Raw genomic sequence first — 25436 nt, forward strand, 5'->3', positions numbered from 1 at the left:
AAACACAAAGAATGAGAATAAAGCAGTAGGACTTTATAAGAAAAGTTACCTGAATTTCAGAAAGATTAGGAAACCATTTGTAAATCATTGGTGGGGTCAATTTGACCGAGTAATTATTAGACCAGAGGGGGCTTGTAATCATGTCTGTTAGCAAGTGTGTCTTTTCTTAAGTTATTCCTTAGAAATACACTGCTACCTTTTATATATGATCTTTATCCAGGGTGTGAGAACGCATTGTGTAAGAACATCTAATCATAATATTCTCTATTAATTTTTTAGCATGCCTAGAAGTATAAAAATTGACTGTCGATAATCATTTCATAACGTTATGAACAGCATTGGATTTAGCGAGAAGGACTAGATTTTCATGTCCTCAGGCCACTTCTTACAAATGGAATATTCTAATCTAAGTCCCTGAACCCCCGTTTAAGTTTTTGAATAAAGGAGCTTTCTCTTTTATGTCTGCCTTTCTACAGCTTTTGAAATGAATGATTCAAAGATGCAAATACACCTTGAAAGGAATCTTGTTTATACACTGTTTAACATGATGATAACCATTTTCGTTAATTCTCTCAATCTGTAGGTGACGAAATTGTTGGAAGAACTGCGAGAGGCTAAGGAGAGCCAGAGTCCTGAAATGAAACATTTCTTGTGCCTGGAAAAGAAAATCAAGCTTATAGAGACCAGACGTGCAGAAAGAGAGCAAGAAATTCGAAGGGTGCGCTGGAGTAAATCTGCATTTATTTACTGAGAGCAATTTATAGGTTTAACTGCAATTTCATGGTATTTTTGCAGAGGCTCGTTCAGCTCACACCACGGGGTGGCAAGTGCTTTTTGATACCAGCCGTGGTTTGGTCTTTGGTGCCGGCTGATGCAAGGGCCTGCAGGTGCAGTCCTCGCCAGCATGTCCCAGCTCACAGGTCAGGGCGTGACTTCCTCACCACCTCACCCAAGGAGGCCTTTGCTCTTGCAGAGGGTTGGACCACATGGCCTTGGGGAGTCCCTTCTACCATAGAATCATAGAATGTGTTGGGTTGGAAGCGACCTTTAGAGGTCACCTAGTCCAAACCCCCTGCAGTGAGCAGGGACATCTTTAACTAGATCAGGTTGCTCAGAGCCCTGTCAAGTCTGACCTTGAATGGCTCATTTTTTTCATATTTGAGTCATGCAACAAAAGGTCACTATTGGAAAGTTGCCGGGAGTTTGTAATGCAGTTCGTTAAGTTATGGTATTTTCCTCAGGTGAACCATAATTTACAAACTATAAGTTACAAAGTCCCATTCAGAAAAGCTGCATTAAAAGTATCGAAACGTCTCACAGCAGTCTGCCACATACTGCTTTTAACACCTGAAACAACAACAAAAAAAAGCCTTTATCATTCACAAACTAAAAATTTTGCATTTTGGATCTTTGTGATAGAGCTTCTCATATCTGATGTCTGTATCCCTTGAATGGGTAAAACAACTCTCCACTGATTTTTTTCACCTTATTTTGTATCATGACCACCATCCTGATTTTTCATCTGTCAGGGAAACTTTTATAATCTCAAAAGTTTTCTAGTTCATACAGATTTTTTTCCTAAACACTTTTATCACTTAAATATATGATTTTTCTGCTAGTGTTTTAACTTAGGTTTTACTTAAATATATGAAACCTAAGAAGGGCAGTTGGTCTGGAAGATCATCGAACCTGTAGTAATTCTTAGTTTGTGGAGTTTATTCTACAGTTTTGAAATCAGATCTCAAGAAAAACACTTTTAGGTACAGAATTGTTTGTGGCAGAAGGTGTTACTCATACATTTCTACATCAGATATTTTCTTCTCAGAAAGAGCCGTGCATAAAACAAGTCACTGCATTAAGAACAAATCCTGCTGCCACTGTTGATTTTATTATTTTTGTTCACATTCTGTCCTGCTGAAAAGCAACCGTAATAGTTACATTTTGTGCTATTCATTTGCTTTTGTATAATGTGAGAATTTCTTTACAATTTCTGTAAAAGTGTCTGTGATCCATCTCCACTGATTTCATTACCTGACTGTCCTGGTTTGAGAATAACAGGATAAAACCAGGGCACGGGTTTACTAAGATGTTTTGTAATGTATTTTTTTAAGAAATAGAAATGATAGTATTAGCAACAATTACTACTAAGTAATTTCATCTTTCATGGCGCTAGTAGCCTTGTTACATATTGAGCTTTGGGTTTTTTTTGTCCTCAGTGATAACGAAATGAATAATGTCAAAAAAAAAAATCACTGAACAAGGAAGTAACAGGTTGTCCTTAGTATCAAACTACAGGTAGAATAATTATGGCCTTTAAGTGATGGAGCTTTCCTGAAACAATGTATTACGATTAGTAGTACTGTGGAGATTTTGATACCTCGTGACGGTTTTTATTTTAGGTAATTTAATAGGATTATGCCATGGATTCATGTCAAAATCAATTCAAATTTATATCTGCAGCAGCTTCAGACTCCAGGGTATTTTCTGATAATTCACAGAACTTGTGTGTTTTTAAAAATCCAGCAGTAGCCCAGAACGTGTCATTCAGATTCAGTTTGCTTCTCTTGCAGAGCATTCTTTTAATTAATGCATTTAAATGGAAAGGTTCATTCTGATTATGGAGGGGTTTATGTTACAAGCTCAGCTTTGTCTTAAATATTCAGACTGTTAATTGCCGCTCTGGAGAGGGTAAGTTAAATTCTCCTGAGGCTCATTAGTCAATAATAGATTCCACCCTTCTGTCACTATTGCAACTGTTCATAGGAATTCATTGCTCTCAGAATGATCTTTGTAATATTCAGAACAAATTGTTTCCACTTGACGTGAGCACAGTCCTTCGAGACCAGGCATCAAATATAATGAAGGGATGTACTTTTGCCAAGGGGCAGCGCTGGCCGAGTGTTTGACTAGTAAATCATCACAAAGCTGATTTTGCTTCTGGTTTACAGGCAGCCCAGCTCACCCAGCGTCTTCCTGATGCTCAGCAAAGCCACGAGGTGGAGAAGTGGCGAAGGCTGGCGCAGCGCAAGAATCAAGAACTGGAAAAGTTTCGAGTGGAATTGGATTCAATATTAGACGTTTTACGTGAACTGCAGAAACAAGGCGTCGTTATTCCCGTACCTAATTCCAGTGGATTCAGCAAAACAGACAACAGTTGGAAGACATAATTAGGTAGGAGCTGATGAGAGGAGCAGAATTTTAATACTCAAAGTTACGTAGAGAAAATATTTGTAGAAATTGTTAACGTGACACTCGTAAATTCAATTACATTCTGATCTTACCTGGAATCTTGCATGTCCAAAGGTAGATTTGCATCGACAAACACTCCAGTCATGTTGTAAGTCTTGTATTTTGTTAGTAATAAAGTTATGTTCAGTTTTTAAAAAATATTTTAGGAATATTGAGATTATTCCATAAATCACTACTGGGAAATTCCATTTGATGCTTTTTCAGATACTGTACAACATGCTTGAATTTAACTTTTGTTTAGAATGTGTGTTGCAGTGATTCCTTCATGAACAATTTGAGTAATTTGGCTTGTATTTTTTGTATATAGAGTTACTTTTCTTCCTTTAGTAGGGCATGAAAATCCTCTTTTTCCAATATTTTGCTTCTCTCCTTTCCGTTCATAAAATATCCTTCCTTTAAGATCCCTTTCAACTTTGTGAATGACTGGAGGGCTGGAGCAGAGCAGGCATTCTCTGGTGATGCTCAGATTCAGGCTATCCTTGCTTTACTTTGCAGATATTTCCAACTGTGCTGATAAGAATGATGGCAGAGTTGTCTAGCTGAATTGTTCTGGGGCACATATGGAAAAAGCCTACAAAACACAGTGTGAGAGTAGTTACTCGTATCTCTTTTAAATGAGAAAGCTGCATTAAGTATGATTTTTACAATGGGCTGTTCTGGATTTGACATAGTATCTTTATAGATGATCTTGACAGAACCAAGAGGTCAATCAACTGTGAAGGCAAACTCCTAAAGCTCACACTGCAGGGATTTAGAGTTAAAATACTGTCGTGGGTTAGGGCTGGGCCGGCCACTAACACGGACAGACGCTCTCTAACCCCCTCTTCCCCTGCCCCCAAATGGGAAGGAAAAGGGAATGAAGCAGAGAGACTTTTGGGTTAGAGAAGAAAAAAAACTAGGAACAGCTTTAATGAAACAGTAATAGAAATAATAGTGGAATGATAAAAGCAAAGAACTATATACAACTATAGGTAGTAGCCCGATATCAAACCCGACTCCCTCCCCTGATATCAATCCCCACTGATGCTGCAGAGCAGGAGGCACTGGGGCAGCCCCAGGCTCAGCAGCAGCAGGAGCTGGATACAGGAGCTGGATTCGGGAACTCAGGATCCGGATCAAAAGCAGGAGGTCAGATGGAGTCCTCCCTGGACACCGGTCATTGCAGAAAAGAGCAAAGAAGAAGGGATGAAACTCTCATGATCACTCAATTTATACTAAATACGACGTATATGGGATGGAATACTCTCGTTGGTCACCTGTCCTGTCTGTTACCACCCAGACACGCAACCTTTTACTTCCTTGTGACCCCTCTTACTACCCAGCACCCCCAGCGTGGCACACAAGAGCCAGCAGTGGCCTTGGTCACTGTAGGAATAAGTATAAGCAAGAGCCTTTCTGCATCCCAGTCCCAGGCAGTAACTGCAAACATCAGGTGTTGTCACTGCCAGTAGCACACACTGTCTGCAAATCACTGCCAGTAGCACACACTGTCTGCAAAAACATGATGCGAACTTCAGAACATGCAGCCTTTTAGAAGAGACTAAACTGAAAAGTAAAAAAATCACTAAACAGGACTGGGTTTTTAGCTAAACCCAGGACAAATACTAAGCAAAAGGAGCCACACACAAAAAAAAAAAAACACCCCCAAAACCAGCAACCCAAACAACTCTAGTCTTCAGGAATGACAAAGCATACCACTATGCTTATGAAGGAATAATCCACTGCCCAAATACTGAGCATGGATATAACTTTCTGTTGATCTGCCAGGCATCGTAGCAGGCAACAAGCCAAATGTTGGAGAGACCGTTGCCTTCTCCCTCTCCTCTTACACCCTGCTCGAGTTACACACCCAAGTGTAGAGCCTGTGAGATACCAGATGGTGTAGGAGCAATAAACTGATATGTAACTTAAGTGTGCCAAACTTGTGGCCCCTTGTTTCAAGAAAGAGATGGGCCAACTGGAGGGAAAAGAAGAATCAGCAGTCTAGAAGACATAATTTGAATTAAATGTCAAATTCTCACCCTGAGTCTATTTTACTGAGCAAGGACAGTATTATTTTATCATACCTGTAAACTATAGTATGGTTTATACAGCCTTCTCACATGTATTTATTGTAGCTGTACCCTCACTGAAGCATGGTCTTTATTTTTAGGGACTTTTTTAGGCATTTACCATGAAGTGGGCACTCTACACAGTAATGGACTACCTCTAGTCTTGACTGGCTGTAGTAACAATGTTCTTTTTGGAGACCTCAAGTCCAAGTTCTAACTTCTCTGCTCAAGTTTTTAGTTCATGACTCTCCAGCAAAGTCTTAACAGTGCAGAAAGGGGAAAATAACCTTGAAAGAGAGCAAAGGCTGAATGAAGATTTCCGTGGGCTCTTTCAGAGAGTAACAGAACTACAAATTCCTTGTGTATTTTTTTTTCTCTTATGCCATACTATTTCATCATGCATTTTCAAGAGGCATTATAATGGATGGATTAGAAGAATCTTAAATGTAATTCTTTGAATCATTGCCTTATGTTTAGCTGGAATTCATTTGTTTATAGCAGAGCAGCTGGAGTATAATATTTTGAATTGCCATGTTTGAAGCTTTTAGGTAATCAAGTGAGCAGCTGGGTGAGTCAGTGACCTGGATTAAAGGGAGGACATTTGCTTCAAGAGAGGAGAATGGGGCGTGTGGAAGATCTCACCATGGCACTTGTGGCAGAGACATAAGCAATTTCTTCTCTTTCAAGTTCTCTTAAATACATGTCAAAAATTGTTCATGTAAAAAATTAAATAATAGGTTATTATGGATGACAGCACATAATACATTTTGAAGTCTGCCACTGTATCCTGTATTCTGGAAAAAAAGAACAACCGATCTGTATACCAGCACTCGCTGTGCAAATCCAGCTCTGCAGGGAAGGAGGGCCATGCAGCAAGTCCTCCAGTAACTTTGACTCGTAACGTTTAGCCATTTGTACAGCTAACTATGTACCTCATGTCCAAAAATAAGCAAGCACAGTCCTCCAACTCGTGCTCAAGAACATAGAATCATAGAATGCAGTAAGTCTTTGGCTCTGTGCTGTCCTTGCTGCCTGTCAGTACCTGAGGCCACCGAGTACGTTCAGTTCAGCTCTGCAGAGCCAGTGGCTTGTGAAGGGTTTACGGGGTTCTTCTAATCACAGAGTAGGGGAAAAAATTCAGTATCCAAGATCTACAGCTCAGGTGTAGAAAAAATACTACATGGCATGACAAATACATTACCTTTAGCCTCAGAGACCCCTGGATCTTTGGATTTTAGTAGAGAAGTTCATGGGTTTACCTTTCCCCTTCTTTTCTCTCTGAGAAAGGATTTTTCTAATTTTACATTGTAGGTTGTTGATTACTGTGTAAACTTGTTTACACAGAAGAACATTTAACAAATATTCACCTTTGAAAACTGGAATGCGTAACTTGGCCTAGTAAGTTCTTACAGAATACAATACATGTTTATGCAAACAAAGATACATAATTATCTTAAGGGAACTCTCCATGAAGTCAAATCTACCACAAATGTTATGCATTTATAGTGACTTTTGAGAAGCTGAGAAACAGAAAGCTGAAGCAGTAAGAAAACTTGAAGTGATTCAAACACCATTAAACTCCATACTGCTTTTGAAGGATTACCTTGGTCAAAACACTTTCTATTCACTTCATAATGAACCAACTCATGCTGATTTGCTTGGAAAAGATGACGATTTTAAAAAATGGTACACTAAGCTGGTTATTACAGTAATGCCCTTCCCCCTAATGCAACACATCATGTATATTAGTTCTTTAAAAGGAAAAAGCAAGAAACAACAGCTTTAAAGTAGCTGCTTTCAACGATGCAGAAATGTTGACTCTGTTCTGACTGTATTGCTGCTACAGCACTTCTGAAGTGACGTGGGAGCTACCTGGTTATTTTTCTGTAAAAAGCAGCATGAAGGACTTTAAAGACAGAAGGGAGGTAAGTAGAAGAATCATTGGAGAAAAACAGAAGCAGGAACCAAACACTGAAATACCTTTTAGACTTAATAAGTGCTTCAGGAGGACACTAAGGATACAAGTCAAGTGTGTTGTAAGTTAAGCTGGTAATATCCCTTGATCATTTCATTAAATACTTCCATCTACGCATTGTCACCGGCATCCATATACATGAATGGTTCTCCTTTTTCCCCAAAGTTGCACTTAATGCACCTAAACAAAAGCCACAAAGCTTTAAGGTAGCAGAAGCAAAGCTTAGGTTAACCTGCTGGGGACAGCAAGCTTGTAATTGTCTAAAACCAGACCTGCGTTATTTTGAAATGTAGTTTTGAATGCTCTAAAAACAACCTTCATTTCTCAATTGCAGAGGAGATGGATTCTACACAGATTTCCCCCTCATTTAAATAGCATTTCTGTTTTCAAAGGAAAAAGATTAAAAAAGAAGAGAGAAAACAGCACTGAAGGCAGCTCAATCATCCAGAAATAGGCCATGAAAGCCACATTTAATGGAAGTCACAGTGCGTATTAGCAAGAACAGTATTGAGCTTTGGTTCAGACAAAGCTTAACCATCAGCTAGCTAACAGTTATTTGAGGTGCCTTTAGCAGGAAGCAGTTGCCACATTCAGAAAGCAGATTTCCCAGATTTCTCAATTTGGGAACAGAAAACGCAAGTTTGCAGCTACAGCCCTCGTACTTACTGTAAAAGAGACTTTTTCTGCAGCTGAGGCACCATGCTGGAGACCTACACTGTGACCCATGCAGCTATACTCATTTTTAACAGGGTTCACGTCAGTCTTCTCTTGGGAACTATTTCCAACAATAATCCGCTAGTTTTAAACACTCTCTGCTTTGCTTTAACTATAATCCCATTAATCTAAACACTAGAAGTAGTGCAAGGATTACATTCAAAACCAGGAAATTCAGAAATAAGTGGTTTATAATAAGGGCACAGGGAGATAAAAATGGAAGAGGTTTCCCCTTCTCTTTGTATTTTTTAAATTTGCTGCTTTTTCTGTTTGTCAGGTAAAGGAAGAATGAATTGATCAGCAACGTCTAAAGATTGTATCAACAGACCATTGCTATATTTTTCCTCTGACAAAAACACGTATAAAAAGCAGGTTGCTTTCAAGGAAATCCCATTAGGCACAGTATCTTCAATCCACTAGTTTCATTTAAGAACTTCCTGCAGAGCATTCTCACTCAAAATCCAACAAAGGATTTAAACCTGGTTCCTCTGCATACCATGTGCTTACTCTAAAACCTATTTGGTCATTAGTTACCATCTTTTGAAAAAAGCTGAAAAGTAATTTTAATATTGGCTAAAATTTAGAAACTTATCCCTTGTATATAAAAAAAAAAAGTTGAAATTATTATTCAATTCCTTAACAAACCTTTCCCTGGAAGAACAGCGTTAGTTGCAACACCATCCCAATTGAGTACAAAAAGAAGATGGACCAAGTGCAGCTCAGCTGTGCTTTCAGAGCGGGTCCTCTCAATAGCTCAAAGCCCGCTAGCCCTTCACAGGCCCACAAATCAAGAGGCCATTTACAGAGCCAAAAAGCACAGAAAGGTTCAGCCTATAAGCAAAGCATAATGCCACATACCACCACCATTCGCATGTAGTAACTACTGGCAAAAGAGGAACAGTTTATATCTGACTTCCTGTGATTTAATTACTGTACGTTTGCATCAGTAAAACAAGAAAATCACTTCACTGTTTGTGCCTAGAATGCCCATACCAGGTCATCACTGGGCAGCTGCTGTCAGAATGTTGCACTGGAACACTGCAATTACAGGCACCCATTTGCTTTTTACTCAGCAGGGGGTGGTGATAGTATTTTGTAAACACTGTACCCAAACAATTGAATATGCAAGGTATCCTCTCTGGAAGCTTTGTGAGTTAGGTTTAACCTGCACCAAAAAGCAGTTAGGAATCAAGAAACTGCAGTTAATGCCAAGCAGTTATCCATTGTGCTGCTCAGTTTCAGGTGTCCTTTTTGGAAGGCGCAGAAGCTGCAGAATCTCCCCAGAGGCAGCCTGTTTATTCTTGCCTTCAGTCCTCCAAGGTTTACACTTCTCTTGGCTGAGGAGTTTTCATACACCTCCCAGTGCCAGGGTCCTGCCTTCACAATCTCCACAACTTTTGACAGTATCCTTCAGAAGGTGGACATAAGCAGTCATTTAAAACAACAAGAACAAAACGAGAAAAAAAATAAGCAGGAAGCAAAAATAATGCTGAGCAAAAGGTTTACACCACAGAAGGCATCAGAATAAAGCATTCAGCATTTTACTTGTTGTCTAAACTGAGTTCTTGCAGCACAGTCTTACATACAACAGAAAGCACAGGTCTGAAATACCTTCTGTCAAAATACCAGAAGGTCAAGAAAGGCTTTAAACTGGACAATAATGAGAATGTTTACCTTAAGTAAAAGATTTTTTCAGTCAAGGATCCCATGGGAAGACTGTATGACCGATTTGCTTTCTAAAATGATTGGTGGCTCTGAGATGAGGAGATCATCCTCACCTAGTGAAGAATTCTGCTCAGTGTTCACAAAGTTAGGAATGTTAAATTTTGTAAGACAATTTTGGTCCTCCTCAAACACTTCACTGCTCTTGGGAACTTCCTGGAAGTGGGTATTACTCTCTAGACCAGAACCTCTCTGAGTTTGTTTTGCTTTGTCCAAACGTTCCACTTCATTAATACAGAAATGGAAAAGTGACTGGGATTCTTCAGCTATTTGACGAGAAAAGACCCTCTCCGACTCCAGAGGTCTTCCAAAATCTGCCACAAAGCTATTCATCCGAAATCTTTTTCCAGAAGGTTCTGCATTGCTAGGGAGGAAAAAAAAAATACAGTAAGCACAGAAGTAGAACTACTTGAGACCTTCACAGCAAATTTGGGTTCAGCAACCATTACAGTCAGGAAGAAAGGAAACCCTACAGTTTATCTAAAACAGACTTTAAAAGCTGGCACTACATAGTATCTGCTGAAGGTGTTTTAAGTCTTGATTTCTCGTGATAATTTTCCATCGGAATAAGTTATCAATGCCAGCACTGTTGAAGAGCACTTCTAGTAATCAATATACCATAATAATCTGCTCACTGAAGGAGCTTGGAAATGCTCTTCAGTATTTCCTCATCATATCAAGCAGCATAAAGTAGCAGCAAGTTTTTTTAATATGGCTTACAGAACGTCTTTGGTAGAGAAGATTGTTCCAAGCCATAGGCAGCTCTGCTGTCACTAAAAGCGTAATTTGCGCACTTGATTGTTCCGACATCAAACCATCCTTTCCACTGCTGTAGGTTAATAGTATTCAGATTTTCAGATTAGGAGAGCTGGAACTAAAGACCTGCTATAAAGACTGCCACTCTTAACAATCCAGATGCATAGATCAGGAATGACCTCTTAACATGTTTCTTGGAATTTTCTAGAACTGTTAGCTCAAACCAGCTCCAACATGCATAGACTTGTGCAGGAGCCACAAACAGATAGGGGTGAGAAAAAAATCAAGCCAAGAGGCAGTTTTACAGAGAGTAATGCATTCTTTGTATTTTATGCTGTCATCACAAAGTGTAAACTATTTGCATCTGAAAGGCAGTAGGGGTATTCAGAAGATGAGTAGTGAAAAATCTACACGTGATCTCACAATGTAAGTTTCATTAAGGAAGAATTAATAAATCACGCTGTTTACATGCCAACATGTAGCAAATGATGCTCAAGCCACATAGTTGGATACCTAAGTGCACACAGCACTTACAGAGATTTTCAGAGAAACACTATAATTTCATTCCCTCAAGCCTGCAGTAGAAGGTTAAGTACCAACACATTTCTGAAAGCTTCAGATGGCACTTTCAGAAATCTACTTCCATTACACTGAATAATCTTAGAATCATTGAGGTTAGAAAAGACCTCTGAGATCATAAGTCTAACCATCAATCCAACACAACCATGACCACTAAACCATGTCCCGAAGTGCCGCATTGACCTGCTTTTTGAACACCTCTAGGAATGCTGACTCCACCACTTCCCTGGGCAGCCTGTTCCAATGCCTCACCACTCTTCCAGTAAAGAAATTTTTCCTAATATCCAATTAAACCTCTCCTGGAGCAACTTGCGTCCATTTCCTCTTGTCCTGTCACTAGCAGCTTGGGAGCAGAGACCAACGCCCACCTCACTACAACCTCTTTTCAGGCAGTTGTAGAGAGCAAGAAGGCCTGCCCTGAGCCTCCTCCAGACAAAGCAATCCCAGTTCCCTCAGTGACTTCTCATAAAACTTGTTCTCCAGACCCCTCACCCGGACCTCAGTGTCTTTCTTATGCTGTGGTGCCCAAAACTGAACACAGTACTCAAGATTCAGCCTCACTAGTGTCAGCCTTCTTGCTCACCTGGGCACACTTGTGGCTCACGTTTAGCCGACTCCACCAGCACCTCCAGGTCCTTCTCTGCCAGGCAGCTCTCCAGCCACATCTCCCAAAGCCTGTAGCGCTGCCTGGGGTGGTGGTGATTCAAGTGCAGGACCTGGCACTTAATAAAGATATTAAACAAGACTGGCCCCAAAACGGAGCCCTAGGGAGGCTGCTTGTGACCAGCTGATAAGAGAATTCTATCTGAACAAAACCAGTTACACTCACCTTCAAATCAAAGCAGCCCTCTAGCTTGCCAAAACTGTATTGGCTCATCCTGCTTTTCAAAGTGAGGCATATAGAAGCATAATGTTTAAATTGATGCAAGACAGACCAGTACTTAAGTAATAACCTACTGTATACACACCAGGAGGCAAACAGACTAGAATAATACTGTGGTAACCTTCAGAACTGACAACTGACATTTATGTCTTTATAATGAAACAGAAAGCACCACTCCGTATTTAAGTTACATATACAGTTTTGTAAATCTGCCACCAGAGTTTCTACATAGCATTGTGGCACCGACAGATTTCTTTTGAAGAAAGCTTAAAATACATCCATTAGAGAAGTAAAACCAATTCATAGGTGTGCAAAGTGTTTTATAAGCAAAGGCTGACCGTACAGAGGGGCAACCAAGACTGGCAATGGCAACCTAATTAAATGGAAGAATAGAAGATGCAAAGAAATTTTCTAATGACCCAGGATGCTGAGGACATATGAGAGAGAATAATCCTCTGTTCACAAGTAGGGAACACATGATATAATACACAGTGGCATTTTTGGGTTCTCTTTCTGTGCTTTAGGGAGGAAAGTTGATTTTTTTTAAGAATAGACTAGAAATATGCATATTCTTGCTCACTACAGTATGCAATTATACCTCAAAATAAGAACAGTCTCAGAAATCCCAGTTTTACTGAGGAAGGAAGCACAGACACCTGGACGATCAAATCCCTTTTGCATTATTAGGGCCAACAGGACGCTCCCAGTCCCAGAAGCTGCCAACAAGAGAGCAGAACGGTGAGCGCCAGAGCATCATATGGACTGAAAACCACTCAAGCAGTTGCCAATAAAGTAACCCAAGCTTCCTCTTCTGGGAATCTTCCAGCCTACAGTTCTGGGTACTGGTTTGCTGGATTCAGCGTTAAGCTCTGGACTCTGCCCCCTGGATTCAAGTGCACTGTCAGGCTACAGACCACTTTGCCCAGTATACTCTTCTAACGGGGCATACTGGTTGACTGACACCTGAGATTCCTCTTTCTCTCAACACCCCTTCTCTCAACATTTCCTGAAGTGGCCTGGGGTACTTGGCAAACCATGGAAAGGAATCAGCTAGCCAGTCCTCCAACACGGCAGGGTTTGGCATCCCAAAGGGAACTTGAGAGACCTAAACAGATCCTCAGGACCAATGCAGAAGTGCTACTCTGAACCTGAGAAACCCCTGAACAAGTTTTCAGTAAACACACACATGTATCTGTAGAAGTTTTTGTTCCAGTGGATCTGCATTTCTCTGAATGGATCTCACTTCTGAATCCTTAACTAAAACCAGCTGATGTCCTCAAAAAACCCCCACAAACCAACCAAGCCAAAACCATCAGTCATTTCACCTTTACTACAACTGCCCCAGTAGCTGCATGAACCTTTGAGATTACATCAGTCAACATTCTGTACAGATAGGTTACATGAACACATGCATTTGTTGCATAAATATGTTTTTAAGGATGTTTTAAAATGCAAAAACAGAGTGCTACCTTCTCCAAAGTGGTGGATGAGAGAACTTTTCAGGCAGAAATTGTCAACAATTTTTTTTTCACGCAAGCTAATGTTCTACCCACACTAATATGCAAGCAAACAGAAGTGCAAAAGGCAATACTTCCATAACTAATCAATTTTCTACCTCTCCCCGTCCATATCCTGACCTGTTTCTTCAGCTCTGAGAATGTACCCATGTACCTGAACACCTTGTACAATTTGGAAAATTACATGCTATCATACCCCTTTATACTGAGCCAAGAAAAGCATACTACTAGAAAAATCAGAGTATTCTACTTTGGATGCATCCATCTGAACCCAGTTACACTTATCTCTCACATTAATGGTACTTTAAAGAACAGCCAGATAGACTTACTGAAGTCAGAGACACGTTTCTCAATCAGGCTGGCTTTCTCTCATAACTCAGGAATCCCATTAATGTCTATTTCTAACAGAGGGCTGCAACACAGCCCAGTAATGAAGTGACGAGTCATGAAGAATCCAGTCAGGCATAAAGACAGAAGGTGAAGGCAAACTAAAACCACAGTCTGTAGTGGGTTTACAAGTAGGTATTTATATTCTCCAGTTTTTATATACATGTATCAAAAACAAGAGGAAACAATAGTATTCACTGCCCTTAGCATATTCCTGGATGATGTATTCCAGTACTGTAGACACTTAAATGTTATCAAATCTCAAAAAAATAGTGCTCAAATTTGTTGAAGGTACCAACTCAGCATATATGCACAGTAAGTGGGCAAGCGTTGAAGCACTCAGCTCCTAAAGCCACACAGGAAGTTTAAAACAAACACAGAAAGGAATAACTGGTCTCTCTTCAGCAAGTGAAGAAAAATTATGTTAATATATAGATTGTAAAGACTTCTGGAGGTCTCTAGCCTAATGCCCTGACGAAGGCAAGGCCAGATGCCCTGACAAAGGCAAGGCCAACTCTGAACTCAGATCAGGTTATGTGGATGTAGAAGTTGACCAAAGGTGGAGGTTTCATAAACTCTCTAGGCCACCTGTTCCAAGAAAATTGATGCAGGAGGAAGAAAAACAGTGGGAGGCAGCAAGCAGGCCTCTGCTACCTGAAAGTACATTTTTTACAAGTGTACAAGCTTTTGACAAATACCCGTATTAAATTACCTTTGTTACATATATGACTTCGTACTTCTCCTCTCAAATTATTCATGTGGGATACAGACTCAGATGCTTAGCTAAGAAACAAGATCTCCAGGGGAAAAAAAACAGCCAACACACCAACATTTACAAGGACTTTAACTATATTTGAGTGCAAGGTCTGGCTACTTTATGGCAATCCATAAGGGAGGTAAACACACCAGCAAGTCAGTTCTGGGAAGGTGAATTCTGCCTCTATTTCCTTCTTACAGAAGGAAAAATTTAGGAGCACAGAAGAGGCCACACAGAATACATACGCCTTCTCTCATTCGGTCCTGTCTCTAGAGATGCGCTGTTACATGAGGTTTGAGAGCCAGTCTGATATGACTAAATAGGAAGCAGCAGGCAGAGATAGGCAGGCTGCTTTCAGAAGTGATAAGCACCAACAATTGCCTTCGCAATCAGCTTCTCAGCACGGCTACCTGCCTGCAAGCAATCTCACCCTCCAGAGAGGCTTTTTATTTGTACTTTATGGCATGCAAGCCTGAGAGAAGATGAGGGGTTTGAACTTCCTCAGAGGAAAGGATGCTGAGAGCCTGCATGCTGTGCAAATGCAGATAAATGGCGAACGCAAGGCATGGTCCCCAGGCACTTGTCAGCCAGAAAGAACAAGGGGAAAAAAAAAAAAAAGGTTAGTTTGTGACTTTCAGGGGACCCTGGTGTTAAACATGGAGCCGATCTGTACTTCAGCACCTGCTGGAACTTCTCAGCAGAAACTAACACATTCTGAGACTAGGGGAGCTACAGCATCAAGGCGAGATTTTGTAAATACTGCCAATATCTACTTTCTGAACTCAAAAAGAGAAACGTGGAAACCCACCGGACTTCAACTTCCTTAATTTCTGTACTGCATTTTATTTGTATATACTCTGTCAATATTCACATTTCTCTCTTCCACTCCATCGTAATGTGAGCCTACCTTGCAGAACAGCAATCTAAAGCCACGTCTTTGGCAGCCTACCCACCAACTCCCTTTTAACATGAAAACGCATGCATGCAGCTGTTCCCTTCTCTTACTGCATGCCTACAATTACTTGCTAAATAGGGAACACATTAATAACAATCTACAGAATCTACAGAACCTGTGCTTGGAACACTGATTACTTGAAAAAAAAGATAAACTGCACCCTTTGGTAAGAATGGACTAGAGCAAGAAAGTGTGGAGCCAGCGCAACATCAGCACTGTCACTGCTTGTTTGGGAACTGTAAAAGAACAGACACGCCACTTAGCAAGCTGCTTTTGTTATTCCAGTTTTCAGACTCACTCTTGATGTGGTGCTCCTGTCTTTGTCAGTAGCGTCAGGACAAAAAACATGAAGATGACAAAAACGGCAAGACCAACCCAAAATCCAATCACAATGGAATCTGGTGGAAAAGAGGAAAGAAGATGATCAGTACTTCACTTGCACAAAGTTTCCTTTCACATGCAGCATGACTGCAAATCCCAAAAGACTTTGCAGTTTATTCCCAAGTGGCAAGGAGGAGGACGATCAGATTTATCATTATCTATTTTTAAACAGAAAGCTGCCATTGAAGCTCTCATTTCTAGCTCAAATTTTACTGATATATGGACAAACCAGAAACAAGCTGGAATAGGGAAGACCCTGAATTCTCTTGGTTAGTAAAATAAGAGTACCTGCCTATGTGATACCTGGCCCATTTCCAAGCATTGCTTGGAAACAACTTCAGTGCTAGAACTCAATTATTTGGTTTTCAGCAAAAATCTCTGTCCCTGAAGAACTGAACTCCTGTTATTTTAAGTTATTTCTGCCCCAGACCATTAGATTTCTGTGTTTTGATGGACCTCCTTGGTACAATAAGTTGAAAAAGATACAGCATTCTTTCACCGGAAAGATAGAGGGCCCTGAAATAGCAGGGGGCTGGTTAGCTCAGTGGGTTGAGTGCGGTGCTGACAACAATGACAACACGCGAGGTCGTGCGTTCGATTCCTGCTCCGTCCCTAAGTGGTGCGTGGTCTAGTTGTCAGGTGGCGTCCCTGCCCATGACAGGGAGGTTGGATTAAAATGATCTCTAAGGTCCCTTCCAGCTTAGGCCATTCTATGATTCTATGAATAAATGGAACCACATATAAAAATATTTGCTGTCTTGACAAAAATCAATAATCAATATATAACAAGACATTTCTGAATAATTTTTAATTTGGGTTTCCAACTTGCATAAAGAAAACTACACTACAACGTCAGAGAAATCAAACGGATTTGGACAAAAATGTCAAACCACCAGCTAAATAAAAAGAATATACCACTGCAGTAGCCAAATATAGAAGCAATTTGGAAAAGTGTGGCTTTTTTCCTTTGTGCATAAAATGTACGTACTTTTCTCATTTATAGCAAATGCGACCAAATATAAATCACCAATCCTACTTAAAACAAATTTATGTTGATTTATGACTTCAGAGTCAATCCATAGCTGCTCCTGAAGGAAGCTCAAAGCTTCCAGGAACTTGGTTAAGAGAGGTTCAAGTGGGACAAATATTTCCAGACAACAGTCAACTGATAAGCATGGCCCAAAGTTACAGAGCACCAGCCCAAAATGTGACGTGGTCCAGGACTCACAGCGTGCAGTTACTTTTCACCTGTCATTTCAGTTAGTTATTTTTCATTTTATGCAAATACTCAAAATTTCCCCTGCAAAAGTTTAAAATACTAACATACAAACATGCAAGAGGGAAGTCTTAGTCAGGACAGGTATCCTGTCTACCCTTAACCTCTCATTACACAGCTACTATTGAACCTTGAAGATCTTCACTGGCTGTAAAACTACGTGATAATCTGTCTGGCCCCTAGGAGCAGGCCCAGCACAGAACTTCAGCCAGCTTGCTGAATCTCCTACAGGCCTGAAGATACCAGAAAAACAAGGAATCTGCTACCCTGCCTGGTGCTTGACCCCAACAGTTAATCACACTCCCGCTGTGAAGTAGCTTCCATGCTAAAAGGCATATCTGGAAACTGGAAATCAATTCAAACCATTTGCTCTTTCACTGCGAAGTCAAAGCGCCTGCTGAAACTTGAGATTTTCTTCCTTGGAACATACTTTATGACAATCAAGTCACTCCTTAATCCCTTCTTCTGGTAAACTAAGGAGGTTAACTTTCAAGTCTCCCACTGCAATGTTTATTCCTTCTCTTCTCTGGCACATCTCCCCCTCTCAACACCCTTTCTAAAATAACTAGAGGGCAGTTTGAGTACGGATCGCAGAAAATTCCTCCCCTTCTCCGTCAAATACTCCTTTTTGCTGAAAGCATATTGGTATATTTCCATAATTCCATGCATTATGAGTCCTAAATTATTTTCAGAATCATTCTATAACCTGTATTCAATATTCATCTTGTGTTTGGTATTACTAATACACACTAGTTCAGGATCATCTAACATCCTACCAGACTTCGTAGTAGTACCTGAAAATTTCATGTAAAAAGAAACACTCCCATCAAAATATATACCACTCAACAATTTGTAGCTGTTAGTTCCTACCAAATAATCAGACATGCTTCAGTGATATGCCACTGCATTCATAACAGGAACGTAAAGTTTGATCAAGATGTCTAAAAAATACACACATAAACGACATTGATCAAGCTGCAAAATTTAACTCATCAACTAAGGAAAAATAAGATAAAAACCCAAAATTCTGACAAACTGCTGTTTTTGTGATTTCCCACACAAATCAGACCTGTCAGCACTGTGTGCTGAATAGCAAACCTATCTTGTGGGGTAACATCAAACAAACCACAAGAGAATTCCTAAGTTTACTGAGCCTAAAGCTACTTATTTCTCACTTTATTGTGTCTCCTGATAACTTCCAACACTGCTATATCAATTATGTTCTTTGGATTTGTTTAAAATTAAAGCAGGGAGCATGAGTTCTCTTCATGATTTCATTTAGGTTTTGCTCATTTAAGTGCAAATTACCCAAACCTATTAACTACTAAACATTAATTCAAAGTTAACACTACATAATGCAACATTTATTCAAAAAATATGGTACAAAGGACTGCAGATTGGGAAAGTATCCCATGACTTTCCAAAGTATCATCCCTCCTTTCCTTCCTAACACAGACTCACGATCCTGGCAGCAGGTCTGACTCCTCTGATTGCTCCTACTTGTTTTACCACACTGAGGGTTTTTTTGTTCCAAAGGCACAAAAAAGGATTTTGTTTTTATCTCTGCCAGTCACAGATTTCTTTTGGCTATCTTTGCTTACTTTCTAAAGCTTGAATTTACAGAACAGCTGGTGCCTACATTTCTGGATTTTCTTATTTCTTGTTCCTGCCTTCACTTCTCAGGCAGAACAAACGTTTTGCTTGCCAAACAGCTTTTGGGGGGGTTTTGCAGCCACAGATTTGAGAAGTCACTGCAGTATTTGAACACCTCATCTTCTCCCCACCTCTCCTTTAAGAATTTTTTTAAGGGTTTTTTAGGGATTTTTGGGGGGATTCTGTTTAGTTATTTTATTAGATTGCTTTGTCAAGAGTTTTATTCATAGGCCACTTTACATAAAATTTTTCTGTGCTTTCAGAAAACAGGCTTCTGAATTCCTTTGTATATACAGTAAATTATTAGAAGCCTCCTCTTGCCTACAATTAATTACAAAAAGTGGCCTCTCCAGTTTGCACTGGTGGAATTCATCTTACATTATAGTTCAACACAGTGCCTTCTAATTTTAGGTGAAATATCTTCTGTAGCCAAAATAAATAAATAAATAAACAAACAACATCATCACAGCCCTCTAATTTTAGGAAGGGCCAGTGATGTTTTTACAGCTGGCCAAGCATCACTGTCAGCCTGCATTACCTAAGCTGGAGTCCACGCCCCTTTAAACTCTCCAACACAAGTTACAGGCATTCATTATCACCCCTTCTTTGTCAATATTCAAGGTCTCCCTCCTAACACAACCCCAGTGTAATCCCCTCTCCTTCTTCCTCCCCAGTTTAGGATTTCAGTCAAGTTAAATGTCTGACCACATCGCCTCCACATTCCTGGGCAGTCTCAACTCAGATGGAAATAGCTAGACCAAGAGACATACAAAGAACATACCATGTCAAGAAATACCATGCTGTACACAATATAGACACAGACCATTTCCTTTACTAGATTAAACTCAGCCCTCTGAGAATGCACACGATAACACCAAAGTGAAGAGAACCCGCTCCAGCCTATCAGTTAAAAAAAATCCAAGCAAACAAAACAACAAAACCAGAAGGGACTTCCTAGGTCACCAATTCAATACTGCTATTAGCCTCTTCCATAAGTACAAGCTCCCCCTGAAAAATAGTTGTTACTGCTGTCCCATTCTCTAGCAAGAGTTGTCCAGAACCCTCCTGACTCTGTGACCAGCACAGCCAGGCAGCAAAGCTGAGTTGTACCACCTAACACGGCCATTGCTTCGATTCCAATCCGAGATCTAGTTTGCCACTACACCTTTTGCAATCCAGAAGTAATGATCATTCACATTTTTTTTCTCCCACCACACCCTTTAACACACAAAGCTTAACAGCAGCATGTACATAACACTAATCTTTGTAAGCAGTAATCTTTGTAATCAGATTTGGCCTCTGATTAAGTGGAAAAAGGGAATATAAATTAAGAACATGATAAAAGCTAACCTACATTTTTCAAGTACCTCACATTTGTAAAAACACAGACAGTAATCAGCAGACTTTTTTGAGGGGAAAAAAAAAAAAAAAAGGTAAAGTACAATTCAGGCTAAAAAGCAAATTCTGCTCCATTTTTTTCTAAAGCATTAACTTCAAGATATTTCTTCTAAGAGCCTCCCCAAAATGTCCTGACTGTGCAGAGCCAAGGGAGACCAGCCTTTTTGGGCCGCTGCTTGCCACTGCAGGCACTGCTCTTTCCCAGACTAAATACTCAAGGTGACAAATGAGGCAGAAAGTATGTATCCCATCCCAGACCAGTGCTCTAGTGCTGTATGGAGACCTTGCCCCATCCTCTCACAGTGTGTCTAGCTCAGAAACAAAGAAACAAAATGGGTTGCTTAACTTTGGCAGATGAAAAATACATCCAGTAACTCCAAGTTCGTCTCTGTTACTTTTTATTTTTTTTGTTTCCCCCTCAAAACCAACTCCCCATAAAAAAAGAAACAAAAAGAAATTTCATAAAAGCCAAAGCCATTGTCTCAATTTTAGATAAATGTTGGTTCAGCTGTACTAGCTTGTCCCAGCTAGTTTTCTCTCAATTCCTACCCATATTTTCTATCTGTAACTGTTACTGTTCTCCACTTGTTACTTCAACTGTGAAACAGTTCCAGTATTAGCAGAATGTTGCACTTAGCTGATTCCTCCTATGAGGAGAGTCCCAACAATAAGAGCTTCTTCAGAGGGAGAAATCTCTTCTTCTGTTTTAAAATTTTTAAAAGCCTTAAATTTACTTCCTATGAAGAAAAACAAAAGCAGGAAGGCTGCCCACCACTGCCTTTTTAGCATTAACAGGAACATTTTTTAGCATTCATAGAAACAAGAACAAAGCAACACAGATCATAGTAAGTAGTCACCAGAAGCAGCAGTGGCTGCATTTACAGCTACAACCTGTTCCTGACAGCCTGATATTCCTCAGTATTCACAAATTTTTACCACATCCAAGAATTCCATGGTTCTCTCATGCACACAAAAAGCGATCAACAAAAAGACACAGAATAATGAACAAGTATTATAATCTAATAGAGTAATACCTCTAATTGCCAAGAATAAAAAAAAAAATAGGAGATACATACTTTTGTACAATAATCACTTACAAATGAGAAGCAGGAACGTTAAGACAGGGAAGTTCAGCTGGAATAAAATATGTCTCTAGGGAACTTACATTTATGAGCCTTCAGGCCTTCAAACGACACTGGTCCGTACTCGTAGTACTCATATTCCCAGGTGTAATCAGAGTTAGACAAGGCCTGCTGAGAGGTTCTGTTAGAAACTAGACTCAGAGCAGACATCTTGCACCTTGATAAATATATACCTGTGGATGTGAAACGAGTTAACAGAGAACACGTAATTCTAATGCACCTTCTGATTTTACAGAGAATCCTTTCTTATTTATGGGATCTCTTCTTCATTACTGTTCCCAAGAGCATCCACTCACACTTACAAAGGACCTCTCTCACCTGTTCCTTTAAAATCCAGTACCACTGCCTCACCAGACAAGGCTATTGCGTCCCCTCCCATTCCTTTCCCAGTCTTGGCTGGCCAACCACCAGTCAACACGAAGTGTCTCTTCAATGGAAGGAGAACCTACCTTCCTCTCCACAGAGATGCTGTAAGCATACAAAGTATCAAAACCAGGCTTCTAGACTGAATAAGCTTTCACAGCTCAAAAATACTAAATACCAAAGTCCACCAACCTCCTTCAGTTTTGGTATCGCCAAAAATAGAAAGACACTGGAGCGAGTCCAGTGCAAGGTGGCCAACATGGTCAGGGAGCTGAACCACAGGATGTATGAGAACCTAAGGCAACTGGGTTTGTTGAGCCTGAGGAAGAGGAGGCTCTGGGGAGACCTTAGTGCTGCCTGCAGTAAGGGTAAGAGAGGGCAGAGACAACAGAGCCACACTCTTCTCAGAAATAGAGTAAGAGGATGAGAAGCAATGTACACAAATTAGGAAACTAGAAATTTAAATTAGATACAAGGAAAAGTTTACCTGATCTAGTTGAACATGTTTTGAGCTGGTGGTTGGACCAGATGACCACCAGAGGTCCCTTCCAACCTAAATTTCTCTGTGCTAAATATGCCACTATGGAAAGAAAACAAAACAGGAGTGATTTTTGCCACAGATTACCAAGAAATGCAATGCAACCATTAAGCATCATTAAATTGTCTTGATAGATATTTCTGTCATTATCGCAACACTGAACTACAGATTTGCATTTTGCAGAGTAATTTTTTTCAGAATGTTAGACAGTTTCATGCATACCAAAATAGAACACATCTCTGCACAAAACATCTGCTGCAGCAGCTGGAGTCAGAGCATCCAACTTTTTATAAAATACTTTTTGTAAAAGCAAATTCAGCTTTGGGTAATTTTACATTCATCCAGTTCATAAAACTATTGCAATCAGTTGTTCTACAAACAATGAAACTTCACAGAGCACAAAGTCAAATCCAGATAAAATTTCTTGAAAAGAAGGGCCCTAAATACCCAAGTTACTCAACTGAAACTTCAGTCCTTCCTAAGGATAATTAGATTGACTAAGCCTATGCAACTAAAGCACATTGTTCAAGTGCTGGAGAGCCACTCATAAAGAACAAGAATCAGGCACAAAACGAGGAATACAAATTCACCCAGGGAATATGAACAGCATTTCAGATTTGTAAAGAAGTATTTTTCTGCAACTATTTTACCATGAGCAAATGCTGTCAGGAATGTCTCAAAGCAATTTAAAATAAAGTGAAGTATGCCTGAAAAAGTAACCTTCATACTCACTCGAAGTGTTCAGAATCTTAAACACATATAAAAACTCGACTTGCAAGTGATAAATCCTTTAAAACAAGAAATTGATCTATTTTTCAACAAGAACCAGCTTTGTTTTCACAATGAGCAACTTGCCAATAGGAAGGAGGCAAGGAGGTAAGAGCAGGGAGGGAAGTGATCAACTCCATTTTTGGTCAGGACAAGGAGCTTCACATTACCCTCACCCTCCTTTAGCCAATGAGAAAGCTCCCAGGGATAATAAGTAGCCTGAAGCACAGGGGAGGAAGAAAAAAGATGGCTGCAATGGACAACCCAGTTCATGGCTGAGGATGTTTCCCATCCTTTACTTCTAACCCTTTAAGAACATGAGAGAAAGAGGCAAGTCTAACTCTAAGTGCCTGTGTTAACAGTAAAGTTCCTCCTTCTCTTTCTAAGTGACTAGAAAACTTTCTTATCTCCTGGAATCAAAGGAGAATGTCTAATTAAGCTTTAGGCAGAGTTTTTATTGTTTTTAATCAACTAAAATAACCACTGTCTCTGGGAGAAGCAAACAGGACAGAGAAAACATGAAAATAGTTTCTTCTTCCACCTCAAGTGCAGGCAGATGGGATTAATTGGGCTGCATGCAGATCTCTCTCCTGATGTAGTCACTGGTGTCAGTTTGTAATTTATGGAGAGAATAGCCACTTCTAGGGCACAAAGAATCTGCCCTAGTTTAGGACTAGAAACTTCAGTATTTCACCACTGCCCACAGGCATTTCAAGACTTACTTTCACTGCAGACGAGACAATATCAGAGGGAGAGGTGCTAACTGAAACCTGGGTCACCAGATCCCAGGCCAACCTGTGCCTCGAGCTTTGTGGGACATATAACGTAGGTCTCTAAATCATTCAGTACAGCAAGCATAACCACTGTCCCCAACTAGCTTACAGCTCACTTCTAAGCTTTGTCTGTCCAAATGCCTCCAGACCCTCGGTCTGTTAAAACAAACCTTTTTGTTAAAACAAACCTTTTATTCTCCTTAAAGAGTCAGCCTAGCATGATGAGGCAAAGACCAGCACAGTGAAAGCAGTGAACATTGAGACCTTACATGTCCTGAGGAAGAGTGAAGCAGGGTGAGCTGGCATGCTGGCAGCTTGTCAGGTCCATTTGCCAGGCTGCAGTAGGTCACGGAGGGACTGCAGGTGCCAGATAAGGGCTTCAGAGTGCACTCAGGCACTTCCTGACAGAAATGGACAGCAGTGATCCATCCCACAGCTCAGCTCTGAGGCATAACAAGGGGCTCCTCTTAATTAACCTTGCTGAGGGTTTGTTTTGGTTTTTTGGGAGGAGGGGAGGCATAGGAGTTGTGTAAGGCAAATGTGAAAGCCGCTCTTTTGACTCTGATGCGTATGGATGCAGCAGCCTATCCTCACTGTTTCAATGCTCTTCAGAAGCAAGCAAGTGAGCAACAAAAAGCTTTGCTTTGATCACTCACGAAATGCCAACGCAGAGCTGTGTGTTCAGTGCTGCCAACCAGGAGATTCAGGCAGGTCAGTCTCCTGGCAACTAAAAAGGACAAGTGCTCACAGCTGCCTTTTGGTGTCTTGGGTTGCTCTCTGCAGATAAAGGGTGTCAGGAGGTACCCAGACACTCCTCATGGAAGAACTTGTGTGTAACCTGTGTAAAAGTTTGTAAAGTCACAGCTCCCCTGCCAGGGGTACTCGAGCAAGCCAATCTGATTGTTGAGCTATATTTGCATAAAATCCACATATTTGAACTAGAGCAGAAGGGCATCAAGCACTGCTACAGCTGGACTACTTGCTTCAATCCAGGCATCATTGACACACTGCACAAAGCTCACAGCCACTTACCTTTCAAAACAAGTCACTGTAAAGGCAAAACTGAGCACAGAGGGTATCTGAAGCACAACGTCATGGCTTACACCACCATTGGGGACACAAAGGCAAATCTGGTTTTGTGCACAGCTGAAACTGGCCTTATATGTAACCAGCAACAACTACCTCCAAACCTGACCTGCATGGCACAAGAATAAATCCATGTGGACTTGTTAATGTACTGTTCATTTCTGGAATAAGAGAAACTACCCATATGATAGACACAAGCAACTTGGTAAATTTCCAATCTAAAATTAAATTTATTTTGCACACACTTGCATTTCACTGATTGACATAGTGTCTAAACACTTTACAGTCTCCACAGAATATGTGAACAAACCTCTTGGCCCCTTGCAAACTGTGAAGATCCCAAAACTCAGGCAGAAATTAAAAAAAGGTAGCAACATCTCAAACTGTGAGAAGTCCTAGGCCTATTTTAGCACTACATCCTGATGTATCAGCTCTATCACCTAGGCAGTACAATTAACCCAGTTGTTGACTATGAGAAGTTAACAACTCAGGCTGTTTCCATATTCCCAAAGT

The 25436-nt window shown here is 40.4% G+C and overlaps 2 protein-coding genes across 2 annotated transcripts in view; one reads left to right on the plus strand and one right to left on the minus strand.

Moving 5' to 3' along the window:
- CEP162 (centrosomal protein 162kDa) overlaps nucleotides 1-3167 on the plus strand; it is a 43628-nt gene extending 40461 nt beyond the window's left edge. Inside the window, exons 24-25 of the mRNA XM_009876413.1 lie at nucleotides 584-718; nucleotides 2949-3167. Of these exons, the coding sequence (XP_009874715.1) occupies nucleotides 584-718; nucleotides 2949-3167 (354 nt within the window). The remainder of the gene's footprint in view (nucleotides 1-583; nucleotides 719-2948) is intronic.
- A 6384-nt stretch (nucleotides 3168-9551) lies between these two features.
- Nucleotides 9552-22325, minus strand: MRAP2 (melanocortin 2 receptor accessory protein 2). The gene is made up of 4 exons (XM_009876415.1): nucleotides 22246-22325; nucleotides 21419-21552; nucleotides 15844-15943; nucleotides 9552-10075 (listed from the first exon to the last, which is right to left on the minus strand). Exons 2-4 carry the CDS (start codon nucleotides 21543-21545, stop codon nucleotides 9682-9684), a joined length of 621 nt encoding a protein of 206 aa, XP_009874717.1. The 5' UTR covers nucleotides 21546-21552; nucleotides 22246-22325; the 3' UTR covers nucleotides 9552-9681.
- Nucleotides 22326-25436: the final 3111 nt, after the last annotated feature.

Source organism: Apaloderma vittatum, unplaced genomic scaffold (assembly GCF_000703405.1).
Source record: "Apaloderma vittatum isolate BGI_N311 unplaced genomic scaffold, ASM70340v1 scaffold17319, whole genome shotgun sequence".
NCBI lineage: Eukaryota > Metazoa > Chordata > Aves > Trogoniformes > Trogonidae > Apaloderma > Apaloderma vittatum.

Bases quoted from the DNA above. Each gene is read 5' to 3' on its own strand.
- MRAP2 (XM_009876415.1), bottom strand. From the start codon at position 21,545: ATGTCTGCTCTGAGTCTAGTTTCTAACAGAACCTCTCAGCAGGCCTTG. The intron at 15,944-21,418 runs GTAAGTTCCCTA...CTTTTCCACCAG, and splicing joins AGGCCTGAAGGCTCATAAAT to ATTCCATTGTGATTGGATTT. The intron at 10,076-15,843 runs GTGAGTCTGAAA...TTTCCTCCCTAG, and splicing joins ACAGGAGCACCACATCAAGA to CAATGCAGAACCTTCTGGAA.